Source organism: Epinephelus lanceolatus, chromosome 10 (assembly GCF_041903045.1).
Source record: "Epinephelus lanceolatus isolate andai-2023 chromosome 10, ASM4190304v1, whole genome shotgun sequence".
Classification (NCBI taxonomy): Eukaryota; Metazoa; Chordata; class Actinopteri; order Perciformes; family Serranidae; genus Epinephelus; species Epinephelus lanceolatus.
The window spans coordinates 22,620,054-22,645,248 of record NC_135743.1 but is presented as its reverse complement, the minus strand read 5'-3'; the positions used below and the strand labels follow the sequence as shown (position 1 = coordinate 22,645,248).

Genomic DNA, 25,195 nt, shown 5'->3' with positions numbered 1-25,195 from the left:
CCAATCAGGTGTTACATTACGTTGCTGCAGCAGAGGCTCACAGGATATGTTGAAATATGTGACGTTAAGGTGGAGCATCCGCTAAGGAAACTATGTCCTAATAATCACATGGGGTTGCCATGTCTGACAGTGGCAAAGACAGAAACACACATACAGCATAAACTGAATTTAAACATATTCAGCTGAGGGCAGCAATTCTTCAGAAAAATTGGCGCTACACTAACCATTGTACACAGATAAATCCAAATAATTGAAAACATACTTAACCACACTTTCACACCCCTCCTCCACTGCAGGTCCCTGGCAGCATGATGGACATGAACGTTTTAATGGCCTGTCAGCTGTTGCTGGAGCAGGTTTTCAACGAGGGGAACAGCTCACTTCTGCAGCAACTCTACCAGCACCTGCTCTTTGATTTCCGCATCTGGACTAAAAGCCATTTTGCTGTTTGTCTGGGTAAGGCACAAGCAGCCCCTTGTGGTGTTGAGTAATACACCTGTGAACCTTTTTACGTCTGCCGAAGCTGTTTGTGTCCCTTTTTATATGTATGTGCGAGAGGAGGCTAAAAGCAGAGAGAGCAGAGACAGAATATATTAATGTTTGGAGCTCAGGCTATGGCAAGGATTAAAAGTGAATCTGTGTCTGCAGCTGCACTTTAGTAACCTGTTTTGTAAATGAATGCACTTCTTCAGGACAACCTTGCATATTGTTTTGACATTTCTAAATGTCAGACTGGAGGGAGATGACAGTAATTCTTTTCTTCCTTCTTTCTTCCAAAGCCCACGTGCAGTACCTGGCGTCTGTGATAAACAAAGGCAAGCAGCGCATGAAGAGGAAGTATGGTGTCCAATATATCCTGGACACCATTCGCACGTACTACAGGTGAACCTTTGACATCCTCTGTATGGTTTCAAGTTAAGACACAGATGTTAATTTAGACACATATATTAAGAGAATTCAAAGTTGAGTGGTTCATAAGTCAGTCTAAATATACTTATTCCTATCTACTTTAAAGATAAACTTTAATATTTTTGAATCTGGACCTTGTTTTCCCATGTTTGTGTCTAATGGGTGACTAATGGAGACCATAGTTTTTGAAATTGGTCCAGTAGTGAGAGGGACTGCTGCAGCTACAGCAGTGAAACAGGCTGCAGTGTGATCTCTACAGGCAAGTGTGTACTGTCATTTTATTATTCATTTTATTCCCACAGTTTTTTAGTTTTTTAATGCAAAAAGTCTTGCGTGATTTCAGAATGAGACTTCTCCTTGAGCAAGACTCAGTTACACACGATAACAAACACACTGAATTGTCAAAAGGTGAGGAAAGACGTTTCTCTTCTCTGTAAGATCTTTTCTGTAATGTTCTCAGGCCCTTATAATCACAGTCTGAACCTATCAGTGGCAAAACAAGCACTTTTAATAGACATAAACTGACAGTGCACAATTGACACTTAGATAAGTCCTGTCCCCTGATGCAGACTGACCAATCGTTGCGTAGCATCTGGCTGGCTCAGACCAGGGTTCAACAACAACACAGCTGTGCTCCATTGACTCTAATGCACTCATTTCAGATTTCCTTCATTTTCAGGCTGGTTTTGTGGATTTGGAGCTAAATGTTGTGCCTGGGGCACGTCGTGTATTAATGATACTCGTTACCTGGAGAGGTTGGAAACAGATAAATGTTTCTTCCCTGTTCCAAAACCAAAATCAGACCCTGAAAAGTGTAGGGTTAGCTAGCTAGCTACTGAAGATATAGCCTACTGAATGTATACACATGCTGCTTTTGCTTTTTAATGATTATATGAAAAATGAAAAAAAGACTGACCCTGCTGTACAGGAACAAGTGAAGGGAAGCTGGGAAACTTTGCTGATATTCAACCAGCTGTGTGTCATTGTGTGCATATGAACGTTGTTTGACTTCCCCTGGAGATCCCTGCCCGTCCGGTGGTTCTGGGTGCTGGCAGTGGCACGGGGGCGAAGCTAAACACCGTTGATCTGCACACACTGTGATGCCACACAGCTGGTTCAAAATCGGTGAAGTTTCCCTTTATATTCATTGTCTTCTGTGGTGATCAGCAGTGATGTGGTGGTTCACTTTTGCACTGTGATCTGTAGCCTATAGTTCAGCTTTAGCTTTTTAACCTGTTGATGCTGCTGAGTCAGTTTGACATCCTGGATATATCCTTCAAACGCAGACTGTCGACCCCTCTGTCTGCTTCTCTCTGCAATCACTGTTTCATTTTTCCAAAAATATGATAATATTTCTTCAGGGAGTGCAGTTAGTTACAGTGTGGGCTCCATGCTTACTCCACCAGCTTGTCGGACCATCACAGAGGGGCGGGGCTTAGCGAAAGGTCAGTTGTCCGTAGGGATTATATTGCAGCCTGTTTTGCTGTTGTGGCTGCAGTGCTCTCTCTGTCTCAATTCTGAACCAATTTAAAAAATGTTGTCTCCGTTATTCACTTAGACAGAAAAACTTGGGTCCAGGCTGAAAAATACCAAAGTTTCCCTTTAAAACCCACAATTTTATCTGTTCAGAAAATCATTTATTTCTTTGCAACTATCTTTGGTCACAGTGTGGAGAAAGATGGCAGCGCTCTGTCCGATGAAAAGCAGACGATTCAAACCTCTCTGTTCTCCCTGCTGAAAGACTTTGTCAAGTCTCCTACACCAGAGGAGCTTCACAGTGTCCTCGCCTACATTCTGACTGTAGGAGAGGAGAAGCAGGTAGGGGTCATGTGTTTTATCTGTGTTTCTTTTGGAAGTTTAATTTTGTTATCAATTGACCGTTTCAACGTGATATTTCACTTCCAATCCCCAAATTAACCCTCCCTGATCATCCACACTTTATTTATTCTTATGTTTTGGCATCTGTCAAACTCCTCTTGTGACCACTTAAAACTTTTCCCTCCCTAATCCATATTTCTTATCCTCCTCCTTCACCTCTTTCCTGCGTCCTCATGGCTCTCTCCTCTCGCTATCAGGTGGTGAGGGCCTTGGATGTGCTCTATGAACTCTTGAGGAGCAGCCCTCCTCGTGAGCAGGTGCAGGCCGCGCTGCTGGAGTGGGGTGTGGAGCAGCTTTACTGCTTGCTGCTCACTCCAAGTTTCGGAGACGACGCCAGAGAGAGGGTCTTCAGGGTGAGAACAACTGACTTGACGTGCTCTTAAAATACTTCAGCTTATCACTTGGCAGATTTTTTGCCTTTTACTGCAAACTCCCCTGTGATATATTGTCAAAACAATTAAAAAAAAAACTTCTTACACAATTTTCTTTCTGTGTTGCAGGTTTTATACAAAATCCTCAAAAGCGAGCGAGTGTCTGAGCGCAACAAGCAACGCATTAAGCTGAAGGATTTCGGATATCTTGGCCTGGTTTGTTTCCTTGATGAAATACCAGCAACCATGACAACCGTGCGATGTCTGTACGAGCAGGTCCTTGCTACAGGTAATGCTGAAACAGCTCTGAGCTCTGGGGACTAGTGAGCTAGAAATAGATGACTAAAGAAGTCTTTATAAATGTTAAAGCTCAGTGTTGATGCTCAGTGGTATTACTGACAGTTGTGTTTCCCTGGTAACAACAGCAAATAACCCAAAAGCTGTCATCAGGGTCTGATTCTAATTATCATATTTGTTTAATTTGTTAACTCGTAATTCCCATAAATTCGTAATTAAATTTCATAATTAATTTCCTTAAAGGAAAGATGTCATTTGGCATTTATTATAGATAAAAATTCAGACAGTGGTTTAATTTATTACATCTAATCCAGTGGTTCCCAACTGGTGGGTTGTGGTCCAAAAGTGGATCATGGGTCTATTGTGAATGGACCGCAAGTGACACACAAATGTTTCAAGTTAATAAAAACCCCTTTAGTGAATTTCCACCACAAGCTTTTATTTTGAAGTTTTTTTTCCCGCTGTAGAGAGAGTGATACTTAACAGAGCCAGCAAACTAGCTAGGCGATTGCAAGTATGATGCTGAATATATTAAACCTTGTGAACCTTGGACTTGGGACTATTGTCGCCTCACAGCAAGAGGGTTCCTAGGTCGAAACCCAGGTTGTGGGGTTCGAACCCGGAGTCTCCAGGTACTCCAGCTTCCTCCCAAAGCCCAGAGACTTGCAGGTTAGGTTAATTGGTGACTCTAAATTGCCTGTAGGTGTAAATATGTGTCAGCCCTGCCATAGTTTGGTGACCTGTCCAGGGTGTACCCTGCCTCTCGCCCAATGTCAGCTGGAATAGGCTCCAGCCCCCCGCGACATCCAACAGGATATGGAAAATAAATGAAATACAATGAAATTCAAAGGACCTTGACCTAATGACTGGACCAGTTGGGAACCACTGATTGAATCAATTGCATCAGCTAGCGTAAAGTACAGTATTTTAGCCAGGTATGCATAGAATTCAATTTGTATAAAGAAAAATGTTTCCTGTAATGTGTGAATAATGAACTAATATTTACTACAGGAAACTTTTAAGACATTTTTGGTAAGAACTGTTCAAAAAAGTGTTAAATTTTAAGTTGTGTTTGGCGCATATGCTGGAAACACCTGATGTTACCTCTCAAACTGATGAGAAACAGCACATAAAAATCACAAATACAGAAATCTGGTATGTCGATTAACCAGATGAGAAGTGAGTTTATGAAGGATCTCTGTATTAAGAGCAGAAAGATGATTCAAAAATAGGTTCCCAAAGCTTTTAAAATGAACTAAAATTGACTGCTGCCCCACAGATGCAACTCCGAACTTCAGAGACCTCCTGGCTGTGGTTTGTTTGTCCCATCGAGCTGAGCTCACTGTCCGCTTGGACGTCTGCCGCAAGGTCAGTCTGCTCCCATGATTTACACCCTGCTAAAACTACCATAGTCAGCTTCTGAGTGTGAGGTGTCATCCTGAGCACATTTATCATCTCTGTAATAAAAACAAGCTCTTCCTCTGGTCCTCTCTGATTTTACCCCAGCTCTTTCATCTGATCTACTCCAACGACGATTATGTGAGGCAGCTTGCCAGGCAGCCCGGCTGGCAGGATGTTTTGACCAAGCTTTATGTGAAAGAGTCCTACGAGTCACACGCTGCCAGTATCGCAGGCTCCAGCAGCCAAAGCTCCTTTGAGCCAAACTACCGGCCGCCACTGCGCAGGGATCAGTCTCTGGTCATAGAGGACACTCAAACAGACATCTTCCTGAGCTACCGCACCTCGCAGGACATTGAGGACGAGGAGGAGGACGACGACGGTGGCCAACCGGACATCTCTGAGGGATTCTCTGATTTATCCCAGTCGCCTCCAAGTGGAGGTGGGGGTCCACTTAAAAACTTCACCGGTTCCCTCCATTTTAAGTCGTTTGATTCCGTGGACCAGGGGAGCCACTCGTCATCTGCATCCAATGCGATTGACATTACCTCATCTCGCCCCAATGAGGAGGAGAGAGACTACCAGCCCCTCTCCCCCTTTGGGACCCCCTTTGATTTGGAGATAGGGGGCATGGGAGATAATGGCACACACACTCCAGCAGGCAGTCTGACAAACACACCCTCTCCTCTAGAGCTCTTCAAGCCCTTTCCACCTGCCAGACCCAGGAAGAGCTCCAGTCTGTCCAACGTGCTGGATGACACCAGCTATGGGACAGACCCTCCAACTGGAGACACAATCTCAAACACGTCCAACCCACAGGTATGGCCGCTTCCTCCCCCTCAGATATTACTCATATAGTTTAATGTCTTATATCTTTTCTGTAAGGATTTGTGTGTTGTTTGTATTACAGCAGACCCCTGAGGAGGAGCTGTGCAACCTGCTAACCAACATCATCTTCTCCGTGCTGTGGAGCCGCAGTGGGGTGGAGGTGCCAGAGGATGTGGTGTGGAGGGAGAGAGGACAGGTCTTTTCTGTTCTCACCAAACTGGGCTCCTCCTGCCAACTGGTCCGTGCTCCCGATGAGATCAAACGCAGGTCAGGGACAGTGATTGAAAATGTACTTCCTCTCCGAGAACAATCTCGATGAATCGTCTATGGAAACCCATTTCCACCAATGAGATCATGGAAAAAAGATTTGCCAAGACATTTTAGTGTGAAACTTTCTCAAAATACTGAGTTAGTATCTGAACAATACTGACTTAGTCATTTTTCTGAAAGTCATTATTTTGAGATACAAAGTCATTATTTCAAGACGTATGAGTCAATATTTTTAGACACTAACCCAAGATAAAGAAGTCTTTGTTTTGAGAAAGTTTCTCATTATTTTGAAATACTAAATCATTATTTTTGCAATATTTTGAGAAAGTTTATCATTTTAACGTTATAAAGGATCATTTTTTTGTGGACATGGACTTCCATATTTGGCAGTGTAGCTGTCTCATAATGAAAAAATAAATTGAACCACACCTTCAGCTGAGTCACCTGTCATACTGGGGCAATGTATTCATAGCATGTTTGCTGTTCTGTATGCCAGTTTGCTGGAGATGATGCTGGAATCGTCTCTGTCAGACCTGAGGGACGCCCAGGGAGTGTCCCTGCCTTTCTGTCCCAGTCTGGTTCGGCTCCTCAGGCTGCTGCAGGACTTCCTGTTTGCCGAGGGTACAGACAACCACAGCCTGTGGAGTGAAAAGGTATATCACATATCCCACTTAAACCATACCGACCACTGACACTTTCTGAATGGGCTTTTGGTAGCTTTAGGACTATTCAACGGCTCTCTCCATCTTGGTAAAGGTTGATTGGCTGTAAATAGGGGGATTATGAAGGGATAATGAAGGAAATCAGCTCTTAATCAGCTCTTAATCCCTCACAAAGTCTGATTTTATAAGGAAATTATTAGTAAACTAAATCGAACCAAAACCAACTGATGTTATTTCAGGAGTTAGGGCTTAAAACCTACTGAGTTATAGCGCAAATAAAACTTGAGTGTCACATTTCAGTTGTATTTACTTTGTCATCCATGCTCTCAGCTGTCAACCTTATCCTGTCCACGCACAGTGCAGCAAGTGGCTGATATAAAACAGGCTATTATGCAACTCAACTCTAGTATATGAGATGAATTTTATAAGAGAGAAAAGCTTGAGTTCATAGTTTAAACTTATGGAAGTGTAACGCAGTCACTTGAGAGAAAATATATTTGCCCAGTTTTTCTGAATCAACAAATATTCTCTAATTAAACTCATGAGGAAGTACGGACATTTTGGGGAGTACACTTTGCTGAGAAGAATGGTGCCAATTTCATGTCTTGCCTGGCGTCCTCAGTGCCTGCTTCCTGCCAACAAATAGTCGATCACATAAAACCCCATAAAACAGCACTTCAGTTTTTGTATGATTAAATAAATGATATAACGTGTTAATCAGTGAGCTTTAGAGGTGCTGGTGTGACTGTTTATTATCTTCAGATTGCACAGGCTAGCTGTTTTCCCATGTTTCTAGCCTTTATGCTAAGTTAAGCTAACTGGGTGCTGGGTGTAGCCCGTGAACCACAAACCTTCCCTATGTTGGGTATCTTTTGTGAACTTTAGGCTTGAGAACAACTTAAATTAGAAAGACAGAGGCAGCTGTGTGACTTCATCTTCTCTGCGGTACTGACAGCAGGACTTTACATACCAGTGCGAGGCAGGCTGCATGCTTGCTTTCTATAAATACTCAACAGTAGTGGAATTTAGATTACTGATGAATTACAAATGCTCGGTCCAGACAGAGCAACAGTCCACTTCAGTCTCTCCTCCTGCCAAAAAGCAACGCAGCAGATTTCTGCCATGACTGAGCTGGTGGCACACACTGAGTGCAGCAACAGTCAAGGGTGTTGTCTCCCACGAAATGCTGCCATTTGACTTTAGTATTGTCTAAAGAAGCTGTCAGACATAATTTATGCTGGAGCTATGAAATACAATGATTAATAAACACAATTAATCTTTGAGTGTCTGACACATTGTCAGGATTTGATGATGTCATTTTGTTACAGTGGTTGAGTAAAGGAATTATGTTGATAATAAAGACATTAGAGACAAAGATGAAACACAAAGCATGGGCAGCTGGGTGTGGTTGTTGTCAGTTACTATACATAATGTCACAGTAAATGCTCCTGTCCTGTCTTACTGGAGCGTGAAGAGTCATGGTTGGGTGTAGGTTGCATCTGAATCACCTTTTAACTACAGGTTAAACTGTATTTAATACACTGAATAGGTTTAGGTTGTCTCAAGGTGTGGAAACAGGTCTAGCCTTTTTGTTGAGTCCTTTGTTGACGTTATTGTTGTTGTATTGTAGATCTTTGAGGGGGTGGTGAACCTGCTGGACAAGTTGCAGGCCTGGCACAGCACCCCTGGCAGCCCCGGGAACACCGAGCTGAAGGAAATGGCCCAGATCGGCCTGCGTATCATCACTGGATATATGCAACAGCAGCACTCACAGGTCAGCTGTGCCCACAACTCGCTCTGTCCATCACCCAGCCAGCGCACAAATCATAAATGTGAAATGTTTCTCAGTGTCTTTCACAATCCAAACACCTGCGCGATTGAACTTTGCAGAGCATAAATTTATAGGGGTGTACAGTATTTATTCAGTTTGATAAGAAAACTCAGATAAAGCAAGTGTAGAAATACCAGGCCTTCTATGGGTTTCTTTTCAAAGACATTGCAGTCATTCCTCTCATCAGGGAGTGTTCTGTATGAAAGGGCAGCGTCTCTCAGAGTTATGACTGTGGCTGCTCTTTCTGTGGGATAGAGCAAGTGGTCATAAATGAACTGACCATGAGGCTTTCCATCACATACTGCTGAGTGTGTTAATCTCCCAAAGAAGTACAACTCCCCCTTAAGCCATTTGATTTCACAATATCGGGTTTGAAATTAGTGTCCTTAATTGCACCCTGACGTCACAGCTTGGAAATAAAACAAGCCTGGAGCCACTTCAGTTGAGTGAAATTAAAACCAAAAAGCACTAATATAACTTTATTAAGTCCAGTGGTGGAGTGGTGGAGCACTGTACTTAAGTGCAATCATGAGGTGCTTGTATTTCAAATGTATAATACCATACACTTCTGCTCCACTACATTTACTTTCAGATCCAGACTTTTCACACTAAGCATTTTATCAGCTTATGAAATATGATACTATGTTATAGATTAAACTATCCAAGACACGGATGTCATCAAGCCTTCCCTCAGAGTGGATAACTTACTTATTATATATATTATTCAAAGCCATAACTCAGGACAGAAGGAGAGACATTTGGTCGGATACTGAACTGGTGACAGTAATCTTGAAACTGTGGTGATTGTATCGATCTTCAGTGTTGCCTTGTTGAAGATGTGTGTAAATCATCCATGTTTTGCCAAAATATACACATAATACCTGTTTTTTTAAGACTTTTGAGGGCTTTTTTGCCTTTAATTGATAGGACAGTTGTTAGCATATAAGGGGGAAAGAGAGGGGGACAACATGCAGCAAAGGGCCGTAGGTTGGAATCAAGCTTGCTGCCTCTGGAAGGACAAAGGACAAAGCCTTTGTACATGAGGTGCTTGCGCTATCAGGTGAGCTACTAGGCCCCCCTCATAATACGATAATACAAAGTCTCGACAGACAAAGATGCAAATTGCTGTTGGGAGAACTTACCCAGAGGGCTTTCTGCCAAAGTGGGGTTTTCTTGGTTAAGGTGAGGGGGAAAAATCATGGTTGGATTAAAATGAATAGACTTCTGCTAGAAGGAGCTTTCTGGCAGGCTGTCTCGGCAAACTTCTTCCTGTGCATATAAACTGCAACTTGTCTGGTTGTCTGAGTCATACAACCACGAGGTGGATAATTCTGTTTACTTTTCTTTTTAATACTTGTCACATTTTGCATCTTTGTAATTAATACACTCCATTTTGTAAAGATTATAATTTTTTAAATCAGAGGGAGCATTCTTGTTTGGAGTGTTTTCTCTCTCTGTCTTTGTTCTGTATCAATGCAGCAATTTTAATGTTATTTATATATTACATTAATTTAAAAGGGTGTATTTCATGGCATTTAAGGTTAAATAAAAATATTATGGAAAAGAAAAACTATCCAACATTAAAAAATAGATAATAATAATAGATAATAAATAGCTCTTTCTCAACAAGATACATCAGTAAAATACTGCTTGTTGAATTATACTTCAGTATTAAATAATATAATGTAACACTCACAGGGGCCATTTTCCTGTGTGAGTGCCTTTATTAAATTTCTTTAACCTTATTATACTGCCGTGCTTTCATTTAAGTATAGTTTTGATTACAGACCTTTAAATGTATTGTAGTATTTCTGGTGTATAGTGGTTTTGATACTTACTTACCGAAGCCACAGATGAACTCCTCCTTGACAAACATGTTCTTTCACGAGGGGTGTAGATCTTAGTGAAGACTGGGCTCTCAGTTAGAAGTGTAACAAGTGATTTTCCTGTTACCCCTCCTCAGGTGTGTGTGATGGCCTACGTGAAGCTCCACAGTCTCCTCCAGACAGTGCTGTGTCTGAGCTGGGAGGAGGTGTGCTTCTTGCTGGGGCAGCTTGGCGCCCCCCTGTGGCCAGGAGGCGTAATGGACAGCACCAACTGTGGACCTTCAGAGACTTTCTCTCAGCTGGTGCCCATCGTGCGTACGCTGCTCGACCAGCACGCTGACCCCGTCACCCTCCAAAACCTGCTGCCCAACCTGCCCGTCACCAACGGCAGCACCACCTTCGCCCAGGACCTGAAGGCTTACTGTCACACAGTGGAGTGGCAGGGCTTTTACCAGCACCAGGTCAGAGTTCTGGCTGTGTATTTAAAAATACATGTCATTTATCTTTAGGGAGTCTAGAGAGCCTCCTCCCCCGTCTTGCATATGACTAAGCAGATACAAGCAAGCATCCTTTCTCAGATACTGCTGCCTCTGTTCTTCGTCACATCAGTGTACATTCAGGATTTTTGCAATCAAATAACCGGTTACCTCTCAGTGGGTGGCTGAGAAATCTAATCCATATTCTTAAAACTGCTATCACAAATTTAGAAAGTATAAAAAAAACCAACCCTGAACTCCCTAAAGTGCTGTCTATCTGACCCTCGATGTATTTTAAGCAGAGATCAGTTTATGCTCAGACCCGAAAGCTGATGCCAGACACGCTCGCCACTAGCTGAGAGCAGGATTTATCATCGCTCTGTGTGACAGTGCACATTCATAAATCTGTTTTGTTTAGATTACTTATGTATACAGATCCTGCAATACGTTAGCCAGTGTGGCATAACTTTGGCTGCCATGACAGTTTTTGAAACTTGGCCCAGGCTGATTTCTCAAGCATGTATGTCTACGTGTGTATGTGTTTGCAGTTTAGCCTGCGTGTTTGTTTTACGAATAATGTATAGGGTGGTTCTATATGTTTCTGTATTCTTTCTGTTATCATATTAAAAACTAGAAAGGTTAAATTATGGTTTATGGGAAACTTGGAAGTGCAGGCTTATTATCAAAGTTATATTCTGAAGGTCATTTTTAGTGATTTTTTAATGTAGATATTTGTTTTGTTGGTTGCATGAAGTTTTATTTTTACTTTGTTGCGTTGTGTGTGTGTGTATTAATGCCCTCCCTCTTAAAATCCACCATTAGGTTCAGCCCACCATGGAGCAGTATGAGCTGGACAGGTTTGGGAGGAGCCATGACATCATGTCCAATTTCTGGAATTCCTGCTTCGATGACCTGATGAGTACAGCCTACAGACGGGACAAAGAGAGATCAGACAGCAAGTCCAAGTTTCAGGTCATAAAACTTTCAAGCTTCATGGGAAAAAACCACACCATTTTAATAACAGCTGGCTAAAGTACAGAGTTAACACTTCAGATTACTGATCTGACATTTGCATCTGTTTGTGTGATAACAGGAAGTGATCGTGGACCCTTACCTGAAGCGAGTCAGAAGTGAGAACAACAGGTACCTCTGCTGGCAGAAGCAGAGCTCCAGCCAGCAGAGGGTGGTGTGGAAGCACTGGAAAGCTCTCCGCAGGCTTTTGACCAGTGAGAGAGGAGCATGGGCCAACAAGTATGACAACAGCTGTCTTTTATTTTTAAATTTTGTTCAAGATATACTCTGCAGGATTTTCTTAAAAAAAATGTACGAACTGGTACAGAAGTAATCCCCCTAAATTATCACTTAAGTGTGTGGTGGTGTATTTTTCTGCAGAGACTCTGCCCTCTGCCTGTATTTGCTTATTTTTTTCTTATTTCTATATTCAGGACTTTTATGGGCGTGCACAGTGCTCAGGTGAGGTTTGGGGCATTATGAAAAGGTAGCAACCAGCTGCTACACCACAGCACAGAAAAAAAAGCAAATATAGTGAGGCGAAACGGCAAGAGAGAGTGAATCTGGGGTTGGCTGTTACTTTCGGTTTTGCAAACTGTAACCGGCAATCCTGCATAGTATACTATTAAAATCTCTTTCTGATAAAAAATAAGCTGCAATTAAAAGAGATAAGACAAATGTTTATCTGAAACTATTTTTTCCTCTTTGCTGCACAGAAGGTAATACATTATATATATCCTATATATTTCCTTTGCTTTATTTTGCCAGAGTTCCACCAGAGGTGAAACTGAAATTGTCCAATGCAGAGACCTACTCAAAGATGCGTCTCAAACTGGTGCCCAACTTCAACTATGATCCTCATAGTGAGGCCAGTGCCCTGAGGGACAACATGGGTATGTCACTCGGTGTAAACTTGTTATCTTTGCTCTTCTGTCATGAAGGCAGTGTTCAGTTAAGTTGCACTAAAGATTTTGTTTTTTGGCTGTTGTGATCTTCAGGAGCTGACAGCCCTCGTAGCTCTGAGCCACTTCCTTTGGCTGTTGCGAAGGAAGCAAAAGTGAGTGACATGGAGGATGACCAGTTGGGAGACGAGGACCTTGTCTTTTTGGATAACAAGTGAGTCACCAATTTGCGTCTGCGGCTTACAGCATGTCAAATTTTTCCATGCGCCATAAAAACACAAAAAATAACTTCACATGGAGCAGGCACACTCAGTTTTCAGACATAAAATACCATAACATGAAAATATGCAAAAAGTCCTTGACTATTATGTCTCACGTGCAGCGCAGAAAATGTAAAAGTTGAACTTTTTCCCATGCTGTCAGGGTGGAGGGAGAAGATGAGAGCCAGAAAGAAAAACTGGTTCTGTCTGAAGACTGTGAGCTCATCACCATCGTGGCGGTTGTTCCGGGTCGTCTGGAGGTTACCACGCACCATCTGTACTTCTATGATGGCAGCAGTGAGAAAGAAGAGACAGAGGAGGGTAAGGAAATATGCAACTGTGAGCATCACACCTCACTTTTTTGTAATTGTTCTTCAGAGGGTCCTTACAGAAGTGAATGATGTCTGTCTTTAGGAATTGGGTTTGATTTCAAGAGACCATTGTCTCAGCTCAGAGAAGTGCATCTGAGGCGCTACAACTTGCGACGATCCGCACTGGAGCTGTTCTTCATTGATCAGGCTCATTATTTCATCAACTTCAAGAAGAAGGTGACGCTCAGATCACATTTATCTCCTTCTGCTCTATCATTAAAATCAAATAGATGTTTTTAGATTCTCTATGTCTGCCCTCTCAGGTACGAAACAAAGTGTACTCTAGGATCCTGGGCCTGCGGCCTCCCAACCTGTTTTACTTTGGCTCTCGCTCCCCCCAAGAACTACTGAAGGCATCTGGGCTTACACAGGTGCTTATTTAATTCACTTCTCTCTATAAAGTGTTATTATGATCTGAACTGTGCTTATTGTAGTGACCTGATCTGGTGTTAATGTGTTGAACAGAAATGGGTGTGCAGAGAAATCTCCAACTTCGAGTATTTGATGCAACTGAACACCATCGCCGGACGCACTTACAACGACCTGTCACAGTATCCTGTGGTAAGTACAAATCATGTCTGCTCACAGTGTTTAAAACCTGATGACCCTTTTTATTAAAACAGATGATGGATTTACAGTGTGAGGAGGTATAGTGTTGCATTTGTGTTTTTATGCGTCCGCACCAGTGATGGCCGTGGCTGGAGGCATTATGTTTAAAGTTGTTCGTCCGTCCCATTCTGATGAACCCAATATCTCAGAAACACTTTAAAGGAATTTCTTAAAAATCTGGCACAAATGTCCGCTTGGACTTAGTGATGACTTGGTTAGATTTTGGTGGCCAAAGGTCACTGTGACATAACATCTGTTAACAACTGCTAATTATATACATCATCTCTGCTGCTGGTGGAAAGATGTGTGTGAAACATCCATGTATTCACAGACGTGGATGTAAACTGTGACTGCAACCTGACTGGTTCACAGAGGCATATAACTGTGGGGCTGTAATACTAGTTTTTGTTGCTGTTTAGTTCCCCTGGATCTTGTGTGACTATACCTCTCCCATTCTGGATCTGGAGGACCCGTCGGTTTTCAGAGACTTGTCCAAACCCATAGGTGTGGTCAACCCCCGCCATGCACAGAATGTCAGAGAAAAGTAAGTGGTTATATTGATGTGATTTTGTTTCTTGTGTTAAAAGTGTTGCAGGTCAGTTGCCAACTAAAGATAATAAGCTAAAATATTTAAAACAGTCTGAAGCTTTAATCAATGAGCATTTTTTGTCACTAGGTATGAGAGCTTTGAAGACCCGACAGGAACCATTGACAAATTCCACTATGGCACACACTACTCTAACGCAGCAGGAGTCATGCACTACATGATCCGCATGGAGCCGTTCACCACTCTGCATATCCAGCTGCAGAGCGGCAGGTGGGGACGCTGAGTAATGCATTATATTTTATATTCCAAAATATCCTGCTGGTCTGCGGTCTTATGTTGGCACATGCTGTCGTCTTTTAGGTTTGATTGCGCAGACAGACAGTTCCACTCAGTGGCAGCAGCCTGGCAGGCTCGCATGGAGAGTCCCGCTGACGTCAAAGAGCTCATCCCGGAGTTCTTTTACTTCCCGGAGTTCCTACAGAACATGAACGGTGAGGAGCCTAACTCATCTGCTTCATTTTGTGGTGAGATGCAAACATTTGAACAAACCCTAATGAATCACTGCTGTGTTACTTTTATAGGCTTCGACCTGGGACATTTGCAGATATCTCAGGAACCAGTGACAGATGTCCTGCTGCCTCGCTGGGCCACATCAAGAGAAGACTTCATCAGGCAACACAGGAAAGCCCTGGTGAGTCGACACACTGTACAGTCTTAAAACTTGTCGATCATGCATTTGTTATCTAACATACTCCATTAAGACCACTATTCAAGATGACAGCAACTTGTATCTTAAACATCCAGGAATGTGAGCACGTGTCCAGTCACCTCCATGAGTGGATTGACCTGATCTTTGGTTACAAGCAGAGAGGTGAAGAGGCAGTGAACGCCCTCAATGTCTTCTACTACTGCACTTATGAGGGTAAGGCAAAAGTGTGATGGACTTGTCAGTAGTGTTCTCCTTTTGCTCCTGATGTCTCTTTCAGTCTTTACACATGAACAGTATTTTCCTGTGTTTTTGTATGAGACTCACTCTTGCTTCTTGTTTGGGTCGTCTGCAGGTGCAGTAGATCTGGACGCCATTGCCAACGAGACTGAGCGTAAGGCCCTGGAAGGCATCATCAGCAACTTTGGACAGACTCCCTGTCAGCTCCTCAAGGTACAACTCCCACACTTGTTCGTGGCTATTTTTAAAGCTTTGATTATCAACAAAATGCTCTTAAGTTCTGCTGAAAAAGTGGTCGGCTTATATCATATTCCTATCTCCGACCAGGAACCTCATCCTCCTCGCATGTCAGCTGAGAACGCAGTGAGGCGGCAGGCCCGCCTGGACACTCTGCCCCCGAATATCTTTGAGCAGCTCGACAAACTCCGTCCATTTGTGGAGGTGGGTTTTGTCGTGATCTCTTTACCTCTCTAAATAAATAACTCCGACTGCTTTGGTGTGTATATACAGCATGTATTAATGTGTGTTTGTGTGTGCCACAGGTGGTAAGCGATGGCCTTCCTCTGGTGCAGGCAGTTGTACCAAAGAGCCAGAATCGCTCCTTCATCATCCAGGGCTCAGATATACTGGTAAGGATCAGTGAGGCACACGGGTAAAACTTAACACAGTCACAACAACAACAACAACAACCTTTTTTAAATGTTACATTAATATACATTTCACATATTGAATAGTTAAGGTTTAGCATTTTTATATCATGTCACTTTTTCTCTGCAGGTGACTGTAAGTTCAAACGGGTTGATAGGGACACACAGCTGGTTGCCATACGACAAAAACATCGCCAACTACTTCACCTTCACTAAGGACCCCAACATGACCAATCCCAAGTGAGTGCCCTCAGAAAACTTTCCCTTATGACCTGACATCTGAAAAAGAAAAAAAAAAAGTTTACCAAAATCTCCTCGTATTGTTGTTAGCTGACTCTAACAATGCATTAATTAGCTTCTCAGCACTTAATTAAAAAAATACTGGACATGAAAACTCACTTCGCATCATTTCAAAAGACGTCTACAGCTCTCATGACAGTCGTATGGAAGCTTAACATCTGTCTCACAATCCCTCTTTGTCTGTGAAGCTTCAAAGCCTGTTTAATTAATTAAAATTCACTTTAATGGATCTTATTTTAGACTGACCTTGAACGCGGATCACATAAACTCAAAATAAATCATGATAAGAGCCATTTCAACACTGTTTCACGCAGGTTGTAATTTGCAGATGTCATGACAGTTTAATGTGCCGAATATAAATCTCCTCCGCATTTAGGCCACAGCTCCGTCTCACGTCTTGTTTTTAACTTTGATCTCTCCAAACCCTGCTTTGTGGTGCAGAACGCAGCGGTTCTTGAGCGGGCCTTTCTCTCCTGGGGTGGAGATCAGTGCTCAGGTGCTGGTGGTGTCCAACGACGGCCGGCTGCTGTTCAGCGGAGGACACTGGGACTGCAGTCTCCGTGTCACCCAGCTCGGGAAGGGCAAGCTGGTGGGCAGGATCTGCCGGCACATTGGTGAGCTCTCATTGTCATAATGTCTAACTTTGATATATACTTTGTTTCCATGTTACAAATTTATATTTTTATGTGTTCCACAAAGACGTCGTTACTTGCTTGGCTCTGGATCTCTGTGGCATCTACCTCATCTCTGGTTCAAGGGACACATCCTGTATAGTGTGGCAGGTTTTACAGCAGGTAAATGTCTTGATTCAGGCTCACTCACATGCGGCAGTGTGCACACGCGCATGATTACAAGCTGCAGTCAAAGTCGTGGCTTCACATATGGACTCTCATTTTATTTATTTTTTTTTATACCTCAGGGTGGCTTCTCCAGCGGTCTCTCTCCTCGGCCCGTGCAGATTCTCTGCGGACATGATCAGGAGGTCACCTGTGTGGCCATCAGCACTGAACTGGACATGGCAGTGTCAGGGTCAAAGGTCAGCAATGTTGCATTCTGTGAACATTTATAAGCTTTATACAAATATGCAGAATATATACAGTTCGTAAAAAAGGAATAATATACAGAGTATTTTCATTTTGTAAATAGCTTTGTCTATCTGACCACCAGTCCCAAACCCAAAGTTATTTGGTTTACAATAATGAAAAGCAAAGAAAAGATGTTAATCATGAATATTCATCTTGCCCACCAGGAGGCCAGGGGCCAAATAATAAACCAATAATAATATTTATCAGATAAATAAATCAGACAAATCCAGTTGCAGCAGCCCTGTGCAGGTCAGGTGTACACAGGGGCAATTCTAAGATTTGAGGACATTCAGAATTTAGCTTGGATCTCTGTTGGGGCGTCCACAAGATCCTCCCCTAGCACTTTAAAAAAAAGAAAGAAAACAAGCTTCAACTTGATGCTTTTTATGCACTCTGATGCCTTGTATTCAAAGTACAAAAAATATCACCAATGTGAAATCAGTTTATTTTGAGTGTAAATTAGAGAAAGGTCAGTGGGCCACCCGGCACCCTATCATGGGCCACATTTGGCCCCATGGTCGTAAATTGAGTGTCACTGGTATAAATTCTCACATTTTAGAAGCTGTAACACTTTTTTTTCCCACAAGTATTGAATGAACATTTTTCCTCTCATATTGTTTGAGTTCTGTGGGTTTTTACAGGTATTAAAAAATGCTGTGCAACATAAATAACCACGCATGCTTGAAAACAATACTTGGATGTTCTCCAAGCAAACTGTGATGTGGCTCATTAGAAGTACGAATGTAATCTGTACCAGCTACAGGAAACAACTCTATAACAGGCTTTATAGGTATGAAGAGACAGATGTTTCCATCATATAGCCAGCAGCTCTTCAAACCTTGAAAGCATAATTTTATCAAATTGAGCAAGGGTAAACCACCGTTTTAGCTGATTCTCATTTTGAGCTTTTTCCCCATGTGCTCCTAACTAGTTGAATTAGAGAAGATACACAGAACATAAAAGTCCATTATGCCTAGCTGCAGTTTTAGGGGCTTTACGTTGATCTGTTAAGACTCTCTGTTGCCAAACGTTGCAGCATGACAGGTTGCCAAGACTCCAATAAACTGGCTACTTGTGAGTCCATGTGGCTTTGGTTTGCATTGTGAAAAAAATGTTGTGAAAAATAATGCACTAAAAGTAGACCCTCCCTTTCTGTTCACTGTGTTTCAGGACGGGACTGTGATAGTGCATACTGTCCGACGAGGCCAGTTCCTGCGAACGCTGCGGCCTCCTGGTGATAGCTGTGTACCTGCCCAAATCTCTGAGCTCCAAGTGGGCATGGAGGGCCACATTGTGGTACAGACCTCGCTGGAGGAACGAGCTAACAGAAAGGTGCTTTAATAAATACAGTGCACATACATACACACAGAAACAAGTTTTCAACCTGCTTCAGCACCATTACCAAATTTCTGCTTGTTCCTCCAGGGCAAGTACTCCATTCATGTTTACTCAGTAAACGGCTGTCTGCTGTCCTCCTTCACCATGGAGGAGCAGGTGACTGCTCTCCACCTGGTGTCTGAACATATCATACTGGGGACCATGCAGGGGAGCCTCCACATACGAGATTTATGCAGGTAAAAGCATTGGGAACATAGTTTGAACTTCCTTACAATGCCGCCAATTGACAGTTTGTACAGTAAAATTCATTCTCTGTTTGACAGCCTGGATGCTTCGGTGTCGCCCCTGGCCTTGAAGGTCCCTGTGAGGAGTCTGTCTGTCACCAAAGAGTGCAGCCACATCCTGGTGGGACTGGAGGACGGGAAGTTAATTGTGGTGGGGGCAGGGAAGCCAGAGGAGGTGAGAAGCAATGAGATGCGGGAGTTGGGTGGCGGTGTATGTTTGTATGTGTGAGTGCGTGAGGAGAGAGGGGTAATCATATGCTAAGTGCTTGTTAGAAACCAGGTTTTTCAGATGATAATTTAGCGTCTTTGGTCTAACATCTCCATCTTAGCCCTTAAGTGAAGATTAACATGTTTTCCACTCCTGTTCTCAGGTCCGCTCAGGACAATTCACCCGTCGCCTTTGGGGCTCCCGTCGCATCTCTCAGGTGTCGTCAGGTGAAACCGAGTATATTCCAACTGAGAGTACTGGCAAATGAGATGAGCAATGGTGGAGGAACTCTGAGAACTGTAGGCTGCAGATACTACCTGCACCACCGAGATGCTCGCCAGACTCAACAAATCCTTTGTTCCCTTTACAAGCTGGGAAACTATCCTCCTCAGCCACTGATCTCTCTGAGAGAGCAACTATACACTGTGCACTTTTTTTATTCTTAACTGATATTTTATTGCGTATTTCATTTTCAGCTGTGTACTGTTTTTAATCAGCATCATTCCAAAGAGTGGCCTTGTTTTTGTGGATGAAGAAGAGCTTGGTGTGTGAGGTTGTGAAGCGCTGTTGAACTATAAATACAGTGAGTCATATTTCAGGGATGTGACTCGTGCTGATGCACATACGGCCTCAGACACAGAGAAAAGAAATGCTGTGAACACTCCAGGCTTCATGTTCTTGGCTTCTTCCTTATCAGAGGAACAGCTGTGATCCCTGCGCTGTTGAATGTCCCAAAGCCGTTGTTTTGGCGTTGGCACCTTCTTAAAACTCCTGGAAACTTGAAAACTGCTGTAAATGTTGCTCGAGATTTCCACGTTGCAATACTGGTAAATTCCACATGGGGGTTGACTTTGTAAAGAAAGATACAGGGGGTAACTGGTCGTGAACCGGTGCTGTGTTGTGATCCTTAGCGGTCAACATCAGGATTTGCTGATCCTTGCACCAGAAGTGCACTGCAATACCACAGTATATAATCCTGCATTCCTTTAGGCTCTAAACAAAGTAAAACTGTTACAATTAAAGCAATAACTGCTTTAATGGTCAAGTATGTGAAGTATATTCACTTTTTTATCATGACTGTGGAGCTTGGATGCAATGAAACTCGAGAGGAGAGCCTCCTGTTGCCTTACACACAATAGAGTAAAGACCTTTACAAATGTGTCTGTACTGGTTTTATTATTACTCTGTTCATCACACACTGTATCCCTGTTTTATTCTATCTGAAAAGTGCCTTTTTAGCTTGTCTCTCGAGCCATGTATAAACACTGAATTCCAATCATCTATGTAAGATCACTATATGTCCGACTATACCCCTGCTGATCTGATTTAAACACACCTTACTGCTCAACTATGACTCAGATGTGGATAAGATGTCTGTGAACTCAGTAAACTGTTGGCTGGATGCACATACTTGCCTGTACTGTTATTGTGCTGTTTTACGAAGCACTGAAAACATCTCAAGACATGATGACTCTGAAACACGTGAGCGTAAAAGCCTGTGAGTGAGTTTCAGAGGAATTCACTTCCTGCCAGCTTCTTTTACTGTGGTCGGAACAAAGTAGTTGTTATGCAGTGTCATGACGGGACAGAGACAAAGGGAACTATTTGGAGCGAAAGCAATACCCATAACACTGAGCACACACACAAATTACCTAGTCTCTGTAAGCTTTGCTAAGAATAACCCTAAAGGGACAGTTTACCCTAAAATATAAAACACATATTTTTCCTCTTACCTGTAGTGCTGTTTATCAGTCTAGATAGTTTTGGTGTGAGTTGCTGAGTGTTGGAGATATCAGCCGTAGAGATGTCTGCCTTCCCTCAAATATAACAGAACTAGATGACACTCTGCTTGTGGTGCTCAAAGCACCAAAAAATACCTTTGAAAAACTCAACAGCAATGTCTCTTTCCAGAAATTATGACCTGCTTACTCAGGATGATCCACAGACCTTGTTGTGAGCAGTTTCATATAGGAACTATTTTATTTTCTTTGTACTGAACTGCACCAGCCAACCGAATCACTGCACAGAAGGAAGTGTGCTGCATACTGCTAGCTCACCTAGCATCGCTTAGCTATCAAACATTACAGCTCAGCCAAGGAAGACGGCATTAATGTTGGCAGCTTGCAAGCCTGACAGGAGCAGAAGCCTTGCGTCCATAAGTAGACGCCAGCTGCCACATAGCTACCGTGATTTTACCAGTTGGTTTGCAGACACATTTTGAGGCCTGACTCCTGCCTTTTGACCATACCATCTTGTTGGGTTTTTTTGGAGCCAGAAGTGACCATGTTTGGACAATAGAGTGGAGCTGACTCAGACTGCAGCGACGCCTCACAGACAGCCTGTCAGTCGAAGTGACGCACCACTTAATATGCATTACTTAAAGCCTTAATGAAATGTAAGCAGGTGAGTTATATAAACTACAGTTGTCATGAACTGGTTGGGTTTTTTTTGTACCAGGCTGTAAACATGTTTATTTCTGCTGTTAAGTTGGGCATTTTAACATGGGGGTCTATGGGGACTGACTGGCTTCTGGAGCCAGCTTCAAGTGGCCATTAGAGGAACTGCAGGTTTTGGCACTTGGACATTGGATTTATTTTTCAGCCCTGAAGGTTGCCGCTTGGTGAATGCACGCTTCTTTCTGCACGGTGATACAATAAGTGGGTGTAGTTTGGTTGAAAGAAAATAGTGCCTACATGAAACTCCTCACAACAAGGTCCGTGGATTATCTTCAGTAACCGTGTCATGATTTCTTGAAAGAGACACTGCTGTTGAGTTTTTCAAATGCATAATTTTGACGCTTTGAGCACCACAAGCTGAGTACCATCTAGTTCCATTATATTCATGAGAAGGCAGACATCTCTGTGGCCGTTATCTCCAACACTCTGCAACTCACACCAAAGCAGTCTTGATGTATAAATAACACTACACGTAAGAGGCAAAAAATGCATTCTGATTTTGGGGGTGTACTGTCCCTTTAAGTGTAAGCAAATATAGTAGAGGCTGTATTGGTAATGTCAACTTATGAATTTATACACAAAATCTGTTCAGGCTTTCTGAAATTATGTTTCATTCAAATGACATACAGCAACTGTAAAATCACTCTCTGTGGATATAAAGGATTGCTTGCATAAGCAGCTGTTCAGTTATACATTTGATAGTCATGTTTGCTATTGTGCACACTGATATCATTTCATGTAACGCTGCTCTGTTGTGCTCTAAATGTTATGATCATGATATTTCAGCTAATTATTCAGCTCAGTATGAAGTTTTTTTTTTTCAGAACTGGGCCTTTACAGTCTTAATCCTCTATAAATAAGTAGGTCGAGGTCATTATGTGTCTGATATTATTTGTTGTTCAAAAGTCTTGATTGAAATCCACAGTCATCCTTCAAAAAGCCCTGAGCGAAGGCCAGCACTGCCTTGTATTTGGATTATTATTTAGCTTTTGTATTGCTCTTGGAAGATGTTGAAAATACACTTTACTTTTTAAAAATCAATCAGCCTGTGCTCCTCGTAACTTCACAGTGGGAATCCTGATTGTCTGTATGTCTGTGTGTTTTCTCATATTCACAGTCTCAATGCTTCCTTTTGAAATTGTCCTAATATGGCCAGTAATTGTGACTGCACACTTATATTCAGGAATCTTTTTTTTCTGTGAACCATTGCCCATATCCTGAGGATGATCACCCATTACTGAAAAATGAGCTCTGATTCTTGTGTGTGAACCGCAGCAGGAAGGAAACTGATCTGCTGCCACGACGTAGATCATCCAGCTCCTCTACTGTAATCCCAGCCTTGCATGCGTCTGTGATGTTAACCCTATTAGAGTTGAAAAGGTCACAGTGAGCACATTTACTTGAAGAGGAGACTTTGATCTCCTGGTGGGCCGAACATCCTGTCGGCCTCCCCATAAACACCTCTGGGGGTACAATTCAGAGGAATGGGGAGGGGCGAGTCGGGTGATAAAACCAACCTGTAGACCCCCGGTCAAATACAAACCACAGAATAGAGAATAAGGGAAGTGGAGTAGGAGGGCGAGGAGGGATGCAGTCACTCTCATGTGGCTCCACTGACAATGGTGGGAGGGGTTGACACCTCGCTCCTGGTTATTGGCAGTATCTCCCTCTGACCTCTCCAGACCCGAGGGCAGGCGCAGGGAATAGATGTCGTGAAATGCTGCAATTTTGGTGTTGTTCAAGTTGTTCCTGCCAAGAACCGCAACAGCCCTCAAATAGGCCTCCGTCAACGACATCAGTCCTCCCCCTCCTCCTTCTCTCCTTTTCTCCCCCTCTGGTCCACAAGATCATGTTTTTTTAATAGCTGCCTTATCGTTCCCACCCATGTATGACCACAGAGGAACTCGGCCCTCAGATAAAGGGTCTGCGGCCCTACAGCAAGATGATGTAGACAAGTAAAGAATAAAGAAGTGAGGGGAACTGTTTATTTGTCTGGTTGCTGATAAATGTGTGTTTATTTACCATTTATTTGATCTTTTCTCTCATGAACTGCAAAAAAAACTCCACGTTACCAAATAGTTTTCTCCTGGAAGCCATTTTTTCTTAGAAGAAGTGAAAAAAGGGCCAGTGTGATAAAATCACTGCAACATTTCTGCCAATATAAATCTACTTGCTTTAAGAGTGTGTTCAGAAAAGAAACTTGAAAGAAGTTGGTTTGTACTGGAAAAAACAATAATAGACAAAAACTATTTGGCAAGACTGGAGCAAATATCTAATAAATGATCAAATAAACACATTAAGTTTCATACATTTTAAAAAGAGAGAGTTTGTTTTTCACTTGTTTTATGAAAATAAGACTTGAATGACCCCAATAATACTGAATAAAAAACACTTGTCAGTGTGGATGACGCTCAAAGCATGCATGCATACAGACATAATTAAAATCCAAGCAAGTCAGAGTTTCTGTGTCTGTCTGCGTGTATAATGAGAGAAACTGAAATGCGGTCTCAAGTTTTATCAGAGCAGGAACATCCTCTCTGCCTGTCTCCTCTCGTCCCTCAGCAGGCTTTGAAGTGCAAGTAGTATTGTGTCTAAGAGATCTCTCCATTTGTTTTCCTCTGAAGTCCCCGGAGCCCCCTGCGATGCATTCACTAGAATTTACAAGGTGTGTAATTTACCCTGCGTTGGTTTTCTAATCTTTTGAGTTGCCGAGATCAAACATGCACTTCTTCTTCAGAGCATCTTGTTTGATTCGCATGCTCTCTTTTGTTTCTGATAACAACTGATCACAGCTCTGTGTAAGTAGCCCTGTGGCGTTGTAAACTGGTGTCATGTCACAGAGATCCATCTGATGAGATGTCGTCCTCAGATCCACATGTGTTTTTTTTCACTGTCACAAAAGTTTTAGGAATATAGTTAAGAGTGTAAGCCTAATATGAAAAGCTGTTTTTACACATTTTATTACTGTGAATCAGGAACATAATTATAGGATTATGCCAAGTCTTTATTAAACATCTGAACCTCCCAACAGGACACCTTTGAGGTCTCAGCAGCCAGTGACTGAAGATGTACTCAGATCTTGTACTCGAGTAAAGGTAGCAATGTCAGTCACCATGTAGAAATACTTTGTTACACATTAAAGCTATGCATTGAAAATATTACATTAAGTACAAAAGTATTAGCAGCACAATATATTAAAATAACAAAAGTAAAAATATGCAATACGCAGAATGATTCATTTCAGTATAATATAGCATATTTCATTATTATTATTATTATTATTATTATATCATTAACTACTTTGTTGGTTGATTTTCTTTTGTATTAATAATCTGAATGCACAAAGTAACTAAAGCCATCATAAATGTCCTGGAGTGTTAATGTACGAGATTTGACTCTGAACTGTTGTAGAATATCATAAAATGGAAATAGTACAAGTACCTCAAAATTGTGCATGAGTACAATACTCTATTAAATGTAGCCGA

The 25,195-nt window shown here is 42.4% G+C and overlaps 1 protein-coding gene across 6 annotated transcripts in view; it reads left to right on the top strand.

Annotated features, from left to right (window-relative positions):
- Positions 1-20,414, top strand: part of nbeal2 (neurobeachin-like 2) — a 43,369-nt gene extending 22,955 nt beyond the window's left edge. For 5 of the 6 annotated variants that reach the window (XM_078171776.1, XM_033640755.2, XM_033640758.2 and 2 more), the window contains 35 exons: positions 297-456; positions 780-882; positions 2,577-2,727; positions 2,985-3,140; positions 3,288-3,447; positions 4,735-4,823; positions 4,962-5,672; positions 5,764-5,948; positions 6,448-6,604; positions 8,244-8,387; positions 10,408-10,731; positions 11,569-11,718; positions 11,840-11,997; positions 12,526-12,650; positions 12,756-12,873; positions 13,083-13,240; positions 13,334-13,467; positions 13,554-13,661; positions 13,756-13,851; positions 14,319-14,443; positions 14,576-14,716; positions 14,807-14,937; positions 15,028-15,137; positions 15,251-15,368; positions 15,508-15,605; positions 15,720-15,833; positions 15,935-16,021; positions 16,170-16,279; positions 16,781-16,953; positions 17,039-17,133; positions 17,259-17,375; positions 18,595-18,756; positions 18,850-18,998; positions 19,086-19,221; positions 19,418-20,414. In XM_078171776.1, the coding sequence (XP_078027902.1) occupies positions 297-456; positions 780-882; positions 2,577-2,727; positions 2,985-3,140; positions 3,288-3,447; positions 4,735-4,823; positions 4,962-5,672; positions 5,764-5,948; positions 6,448-6,604; positions 8,244-8,387; positions 10,408-10,731; positions 11,569-11,718; positions 11,840-11,997; positions 12,526-12,650; positions 12,756-12,873; positions 13,083-13,240; positions 13,334-13,467; positions 13,554-13,661; positions 13,756-13,851; positions 14,319-14,443; positions 14,576-14,716; positions 14,807-14,937; positions 15,028-15,137; positions 15,251-15,368; positions 15,508-15,605; positions 15,720-15,833; positions 15,935-16,021; positions 16,170-16,279; positions 16,781-16,953; positions 17,039-17,133; positions 17,259-17,375; positions 18,595-18,756; positions 18,850-18,998; positions 19,086-19,221; positions 19,418-19,522 (5,358 nt within the window). In that variant the 3' untranslated portion in view covers positions 19,523-20,414. The remainder of the gene's footprint in view (positions 1-296; positions 457-779; positions 883-2,576; positions 2,728-2,984; positions 3,141-3,287; positions 3,448-4,734; positions 4,824-4,961; positions 5,673-5,763; positions 5,949-6,447; positions 6,605-8,243; positions 8,388-10,407; positions 10,732-11,568; positions 11,719-11,839; positions 11,998-12,525; positions 12,651-12,755; positions 12,874-13,082; positions 13,241-13,333; positions 13,468-13,553; positions 13,662-13,755; positions 13,852-14,318; positions 14,444-14,575; positions 14,717-14,806; positions 14,938-15,027; positions 15,138-15,250; positions 15,369-15,507; positions 15,606-15,719; positions 15,834-15,934; positions 16,022-16,169; positions 16,280-16,780; positions 16,954-17,038; positions 17,134-17,258; positions 17,376-18,594; positions 18,757-18,849; positions 18,999-19,085; positions 19,222-19,417) is intronic. The other variant, XM_033640756.2, reaches the window with a different exon arrangement.
- The last annotated feature ends 4,781 nt before the right edge of the window (positions 20,415-25,195 follow it).